The sequence below is a fragment of the Mastomys coucha genome, unplaced genomic scaffold (assembly GCF_008632895.1).
Source record: "Mastomys coucha isolate ucsf_1 unplaced genomic scaffold, UCSF_Mcou_1 pScaffold18, whole genome shotgun sequence".
NCBI lineage: Eukaryota > Metazoa > Chordata > Mammalia > Rodentia > Muridae > Mastomys > Mastomys coucha.
Window position 1 is genome coordinate 97,690,552 of NW_022196900.1, and position 7,787 is coordinate 97,698,338.

The 7,787-nt window shown below is 51.9% G+C and overlaps 1 protein-coding gene across 7 annotated transcripts in view; it reads left to right on the top strand.

Annotated features, from left to right (window-relative positions):
• The window catches only part of Spata21 (spermatogenesis associated 21), a 23,422-nt gene extending 18,195 nt beyond the window's left edge, over window positions 1-5,227 (top strand). For 6 of the 7 annotated variants that reach the window (XM_031379315.1, XM_031379318.1, XM_031379317.1 and 3 more), the window contains 3 exons: window positions 3,730-3,905; window positions 4,420-4,603; window positions 5,061-5,118. In XM_031379315.1, the coding sequence (XP_031235175.1) occupies window positions 3,730-3,905; window positions 4,420-4,603; window positions 5,061-5,118 (418 nt within the window). Of the gene's footprint in view, window positions 1-3,729; window positions 3,906-4,419; window positions 4,604-5,060 lie in introns of all 7 variants that reach the window. The other variant, XM_031379312.1, reaches the window with a different exon arrangement.
• The last annotated feature ends 2,560 nt before the right edge of the window (window positions 5,228-7,787 follow it).

Sequence of the window (7,787 nt, forward strand, 5' to 3'; positions counted from 1 at the left end):
GGAAGGGCAGGGGCAGGCAGTGGGCGCTCAGCATCCAGGAAGGGCAGGGGCAGGCAGTGGGCGCTCAGAAAGAGATGACTACAGCCTAAATCCTTCTCAGGCTAACAGGTGACGGGTGGAGGTAGAAGGCCCAGCTGATCTCACACAGTAGCCTCTGCCCCTCGCCCTCTACTTCCTGTCCTGATTGACCATGCTTTAGTATTTGTTCAGTCATATGTGGCCTCTTCGGCCTCTTGGGACTGCTCCCCACTGTTTCCAGAGTGGCTGCGCCAGCTTGCAGACTCACCTTCGGTGACAACAGTGAATGAGGTCTCTCCTTTCCCCACAGCCTTGCCAGCATCTGTTGTCAGCTGTTTTCTTGATCTTCGATATTCTGACCTAAGGGCTAAGATGAAATCTCCAAGTTGCTTCAAAGTGACTTTCTCTAAGGGTTAAGGATGGTGGACACATTTTGAAGTCTTTCTTAGCCATTTTTATATCTTTTGGAACTCTGTTTAAATCCTTATCCTGGTTTAACTGGGTGGTTCATTTTCGTAACTCTCTTGTTTTTTGAGGTCATTATATGTTCTGGATGTCACTCCTCTGTCAGATGTACAGCTGGCAGAGTCTCTCTCTGTGGGCTTCCTCTGCACATGACCCTTCCCCTACTTGTGAGGAAGCTTGAGCCAGGCTGGATTCCAGCACCGGCCTAAGACAGATTCCTTTTTTCCTTTTCTAAGCAGCTAGTGCTGTCAGTGGCTGAACCTGAAGTGGTCGGCCAATGGCACTCGTTTTTGAGAAAACATCTACAGGACACCAGGATGGCAATCCTCCTGTCTGAGTGCAGACCGTCCCTTCCTACCACTTGCCTTCCCCCATGCTGCTCCTCCTCTTTGAAGCTGTCACTGATCTGGACCCCAAGCAAGGAATCTGTGGTTCTTTAGGGGGACAGTGCTGCTGAGCCCCAGCTCCTTTGTGCAAGTGCTTTTCCTTGAGTGAGCAAAAGACCGTGACAAAACACCTGCAGGCTGTAAGACCTGGAAGATGTGAGAGTTAGGTTTTCCTCCCCTTGTTAAAGACAGGATTTGTGTTATCCCAGATGGGCTGGAACCTGAGCTCCTCTGTCACTTTTGTGCACCAGAGATTATGGGCATGCCTCACTGTGCCCAGTAACCAAAGGCCAATCATTTTAAGTTGGCCAGGGGTGGTAGCTCATGCTTTTGATACCTGTACTCAGGAAGCAGAGGCAGGTAGATCTCTCTGTGAGATCTACTTGGTCTACACAGTGTATTCCAGGCCAGTGGGGCTGCACAATGAGACTCTCTCAAAAAATAAAAATTCATACTTCACTAAGGGCACATGTAGCTCAGGCTAGACTCTGACTTGATATATAATTGAAGATGCCCTTGAGGTTCTGACGCTTCTGTCTTGGATCTTGCCTGGATGCTAGGAGTCATGCTGGAAGCACAGCCATGCTTGGTTAGTTTGGTTCAGGGGTCAAGCCCAGTGTCTCGAGCATGCTCGGCAAGTACTCTATCAACCTGACCACCCACCCACTATACATACTCTCAGCCTCAGTGCCAACGTGCCTAAGCCATAAGGCTCAGTGACTCCTACAGTTGGGTGATTTCTTTGACCCTCTCATACATACTTCTGTGGCCTCCATACAAATGCCAACAGTGTTCCCACTTTGCACACAGTTAGTTATCTATTACTTTGCATGTCCTTCCCAAAGAGCTTACATATACAGCCCAGCACAACATGTTATCTTCCTGAAATTCTCATCCTTTGCTTCTTTGAGTCTTCGGGAGAGTTTTTAGGGCCAGGCAGTGGTGGCGCACACCTTTAATACCAGCACTTGGGAGGCAGAGACAGGTGGGTTTCTGAGTTCGAGGCCAGCCTGGTCTACAGAGTGAGTTCCAGGATGGCCACGGCTACACAGAGAAACTTTGTCTCGAAAAACCAAGAGTTTTTAGGGGCTAGAGAGATGGCTCAGTGGTTAAAAGCCCTGGATCCTCTTCCAGAGGACGCAGGTCCAATTTCTAGCATTCACCTGGCCGACTGCCACTGTCTGTAACTCCAGTTCCAGGAGTTCCAACATTATAACAAAGATACACACGCAGGCAGAACACCGATGCACATAAGATAAAAAAAACTTTTAAAAAAGAAAGTTGTGAGTTGGGTGTGGTGGTATGCACCCCAATTCCAGCACGTAAGAGCTAGAGGCATGAGTATTAGGTGCTTAAGGTCACCCTTGACTTCACTGTGAATTAGAAGCCAGCCTGGGCTACATGAGACAGTCTCAAGAACAAAAAGCCAAACATGCCAGCCATTCACAGGCTTCTGCAGTCTGCACCAGGCCTTTTCGAGTGCGGATCCCTTCCCCCCTCCCTCCGTGTGTGTGTGTGTGTGTGTGTGTGTGTGTGTGTGTGTGTGTGTGTGTGTGTGTGTGTGTGTGTGTGTGTTTGTGTGTATGTATGTGTGTGCAGGTATCCTCACAGGCCAGAAGAAGGTGTCAGGTCCTCTGTAGCTAGAATTACAACCAGTTTTAAGCCACCAGATGTGGATGCTGGGAACTAAACTTGGGACTCCCGGAAGAGGAGGAAGTGCTCTTAACCATGAGCCATCTCTCCAGTCCTGTTCTCCCTTTGCATCCCTCCTATGTAGCACTCCTGTATCCCTTTTTTTGGTTTGTACCAAAGCTTCTTGAGAAACAATGTATGGGAGGCAGGGTCCACAGCTGCCAGTGCACTTGGTCTTTGCTCACTGGGTAGTCTAGCTGGGTATAGAAACCTGATGGGCGTGTCAGTTAGGGAATGGGTCCCCAGTTCAAACCAGACAGTTCATGTTATTCTTGGACTGGAAGCAGCAGGCAGGGAGACAGAGCCCAGGAACCCAAATCAGAAGGCACAGGAAAGCAGAGGGAGGAGCCAGCGATGTCCTTTAGAGTTGTACGCACTCATTAAGTAAAAGACGAGTTAAGGTTAACACTCTTAACACTGATCAGGACAAAGTGATTCATGCATATAATGTCAGCACTTAGGAGGCAAGAGGTCAAAAGATCACCATGAGTTTGAGGCCAATCTGGTCTAAAGCACAAGTTTGGGGTGGGAGCCTGGCTAGTATGTAGACAACAGCAGATGTTCTGACACAACCTTATCAGCTGCAGCTTAGAGGTGGAGCCAGCTGCATGCTGGGATTTGTTGTTTTGGGACAAGGACTTCATGTATCCCAGGACAGTCTAGAACTCAACACCTAGACAAGGATGGCTGTGAAATGAGTCTCCAACATTCACCACCCTGACTGCTAGGATTACAGGTGTGTACCACTAAATCCAGTTTAGCTATTTACCAAGGCTCCTTACATGCTAGGCCAAGCACTCTGGCAACTGAACCACATCCGCAGCCTGGCACAGCTGGTTTATAGGCAGAAATGTTAAGCGAAGCTATCAGAGATGGTGGGTAATACATACAGACCTCAAAGTGGCTGTTCCCGAGAACCTAATGGGTCTCATCTCACACACAATCCTTACACACATTCTACCCCCATCTTAGCAGTCGGGGAGGACCTAAAGCCCTGATGTCAAGTGGCATGCAGTGACATGCAGTGACACAGCAGACAGAACCATTTCCTCCTATTTCCTAAGAGCACTACGTCTCCAGATGCCAGCTGGAAGGGGGTGGGGGTGTGTCAGAAGGAAGGTGTGGATTGCCCACAATCGGGCTGAGCTGCTGGCCATTACCTCCCTAGCTACTACCAGAAGAAGCTGAAGGAAGGTTCCTCCAAGGCCCGAGAGATGGAATCGGCTCCAGGCGGGCTGCGCCCGAGGAAGAAGATTCCTTACAACGCTCAGCAAGTAGAAAACTTAGAAGTCCCAGAACGAAGAGTCCTCAGGATCCTGAGCCGGCTGAAGCAGCAAAACTATGGTGAGGGAGGGTCAGTGAGTGGGCTGGACTGGAGAGCCGATCCCTGTCAATGAGGCCACGGCTTAGCTGTGTGAGAACCATTAACAGGGTTGGTCCACACCATGAAACCCCAGCTCCACGCTTTGGACTCCACCTCCTGCCTTAGCCCTGTGCCAAGGCTGTCTTTGAGCTACTGTTTGAGAGCCCACCAGTAGGTTCCACTTCAAGGTCCTTTGTGGATGTGCCTGACAATTGTCCCACTTGCAGAAGTGGGAACCTAGCTAGTATGCGGACAAGGGCAGTCTGCACTTCAGCCCATTCTCCTGGGCTAGCTTCTCTCTATGCTATGGCCAGCCTTAAGCCTTGCCCACCATCCCTGTCATCATCCACTCTGTGCAGCAGGTACCAATATCCTCTCCAACTTAGAGGCTCAGACCCTAAGGTATTTGCCTAAACCCACTCTGCTTATTATATGGCAACTCTAGGATTTCTCAGATTTGGCCATACTGAGTTCTCTTGCTCCCTCTTATTCCAGCTGCCAATCTGCAGAGCCCCTATGCCCAGGTACCCTGCATCCCACTCTGCCCGAGGCTGGACAAGAAGGCAGGCCGTCGAAAGCAGGCTAGCCATAACCATTCTGTGCTGGATCAGTGTGTCCCTACAAGCCTGGGCCCTGACCTTCATGGCCTCTTCTTCCAGCCAGGACAACAAGGAAGCAGGTGGGTACTGAGTGCTAGAGCCTCCTGGGCCCATCCACTCTTCTGAAGAGGCCTCTGGCCTAGGAACTGGGGAAATCCATCTTTCTAAGAGACGGTTGGGAAACTGCTTGCTCCAGGCAAGGTGGGTGCCATATAGAGCAGGGCAGAAACTGACCTTTGTTGCAAGCCGGGTACCAGATAATTTCCAAGAAGCCTGAGCATCAAGCATCCCTGGGCCCAGGACTCAGTGATGCCTACCACCCTCCTCTCCCAAGCATGGGAACCTCTTGGCTTTGCTCTGAATTATGGGAAGAAGGGGATGTTCCCAGCAGAGTCCTCAGGATGTGGGATCAGGTTCTCCAGCCCAACTTGTGGCTCCACTGCTTGTAGAAGCCTCTGCCCTGAGTACATGGGACGGCAGGACTATGGGAAGAGGGCCAAGTACCCCCTACCTCTCTGCACCCCATATCCTTCCCAGGGAACATAGCTCTGACAGCAGAAAGTGGCTTAGCTCCATGCCAGCTCGAACCCACTGATCCTCTGGAACCGTGGCTCCAGTTCAAGGCCCGCAGACAGTTGGGCAGGGCCTGGATTTGGGAGTTTGCTTTCATGGCCTGGTAAGCCAATAAACACCAAGAACCTCTGCCTCTGTGTTGGATGTCAGTGAACCCCCACCCCCAACCCCTTCACCACCAAGTAAGACTTGCAGAGAGAGCTCCAGCATGCCTCCAGGTTTGAGTCTAAGGCAGGACTCCTTGAAACCTTGTCCAGGGGACTTGGGAGCCCTTCAGTGATGGACTTAAGCCAAGTATCCCCAAAAGTCTCAGCCTCTGCAAAAGCAGGAACCCCCTCAGGGCTGGACGAGCAACCACAGTATGAGATAGGAAGCCAGAAATGAGGACAAATGTCTTGACAAGTTTAAAACATGTATTTAAAATACAATTTATAAAATGCTTAATCTGCCGACTCAGGAGCCCGCGGTGGGGGTTAGGGTAAGGAGCTGCCTGCTACACCAGCAGAGCAAGACTGCAGGGTGCGGCCCCCCCTCCCAGTCCCTTCTGTACAGATGCCCAAGGGTGCCCCCCTGGGGTCATGTGACCAGAAGCAGGACCCCAGAGGTTTTCTTGAGTCTCTGCTTACCAGGGAGACTGGATGCAGCCCTGCCGGCCCATCCCTGAGCACAGCACCCCCAGATGGGGCAGAGCAGGGTATGGCAGGGCAGGACAGGGCTAGGCGGGACAGGTGGGCTCTGAAAGGGGCTGATGGCAGCAGATAGGGTGTTGCCTCCTGCCTGCAGGTGGGGAGCACCCTGATTGAGGGGACTGAGAAGGGCTGGTCACCAGACCCGGACCCCCAGCTCCTTTGGTTATAGGCTGACATCAGAGTAGTGGCTCATGGGAAGCGGTTAGCTGGAAGGGCTGAGGCCTGGCTCATGGGGTCCAGGAAGAGCTGGGGAAGGGACAGTACCATGAGGGCAGACAAAGGGGCAGCAGCCTCAGGTTCCTGCCCTTCATTCCCCTTGGGGATTTCCAAGCCAAAGCCTGCAACTTACTTAAAGACAGAAAGAAAAAAGAAAAAAAAAAAGCACTTATGGAGTTATAGACAACTACAAAAAAATGGAAACACACACACACACACACACACACACACAAATAAACCCCACAAACACACACAAAATCCAAACCGTTTCCCACGCCCCTCCCCCAACACCAGTCTGTTTTCCTTTCTTCCTTTCCTTCTTTAGAGGTACCGGCCACCTCTGATCTAGGAGGCCAAAGGCATGACTGCTGGTGGGCATGGGGAGGCAGGTGCACTGTGGGCGGGGCCTTCTTTGGCCAGACTGAGATGGGAGAGCCACTCTTTCGAGCTCTCTATATGCAGATGCCGCCTGCCCTTGGCTTCCACTAAAGGGAACCAGGCAAGCAGGGTTTCTGCACCCTTCTCCAAAGAAAGGACAGTTAGTCCTCCAATCCAAACGATAGCCCCTGTGGGTGGGCCCTAGACTCCGAGCAAGCAGCCAAGTTCCTTCCTACCCTGGGGGTAGTTGACCCTCCTGCTGAGCCTCTGTTCCAGCTCACTCACAGATGGCCCCTGGTTTCAGGCAGATCTAGGGCTGTGCTGGGGAAGAGCCTCTCTCTAAGGGGAAGATGATGTGGGCCATTGCTACAGGGCACAAGCCAGAAGAATGGAGGGAGGTGTGATCCTGCAAAGCTCAACACCTTGGCCGCTATGGCTGCCCTAATCCCACACCACCCCACCCACTCCCAAACCCGAGTGCTGGTCAGGAGAAGGGAGGCTGTCAGGCTGGCCGAGGGTAAGGCGAAGTGCACTGGAAGAGACCACAAAGCCAGAGAGCACCTAGTGGGCACAGCCGGCCTCAAGCCTCCCCCACCAAGAGCCAAAGCAAACCTCTAGGCTCGGGGACAGAGGTGGCCTTCATGCCAGCCTTGCTCTGCTCAGGGAAGGGGCACCCGAGGCCTTGAGGAACCTGTCGGCCATCTGCCTTTGCAATACAAAGTCTGCCTTTCCCGATGCTTTCCTGGCTGCTCTAGTCCCGCTCGTTTCACCAGGCAATGTTCCAGTACAGTCTCTGAGCCAGGGCCATACACTGATGTGGCGTTCCATCCAGTCTTGCTGGAAGGGACAGGACTCTACCTTCTGACCACTCCAGGCAGAGGCCTGGAGTTCTGGAGCCAGACTCTCTCCTGGGCTTGTGCTGACAGCAAACACTGGACAAGTGTCACCACTGCCTTTCTGAGCCCAGAGTCACTCTGTGTCCTCCTCTAGAAGCAGCGAACCTGGCTGGTCGGGAGCCAGCCCACCCTGAGGGGTGTGGAAAGGGGAAGCCTGTCACTTTCCCCATCTCTCACAATACTAACATGGGGTCAGCCCCTCCCCCAGGCTCTCTGAGCTATCTCTAGGCAACTTAGCTGGGACTTAGCTGGAGGAAGGCGATTTAGGCACAGATGCTCATCTATGGGGGGCTCCCGAGCCCGGCCTCTCTTCTGGGCGGCAGTAGGAATACAGAAGCTAAGCTCATCAAAATCCTATTGGTTAATGTTTCTAGCAAATTTCCTAGAAACATCTTTTAAGTGACTACTAAACTACCCTTTCTCAATTAAAAATTCATTAAACTGCTAAAACCCCTTCCATGCACTTTTTCTTGCAAATCAGATATTTGTATAAACAAACAAAAATAGGAAGA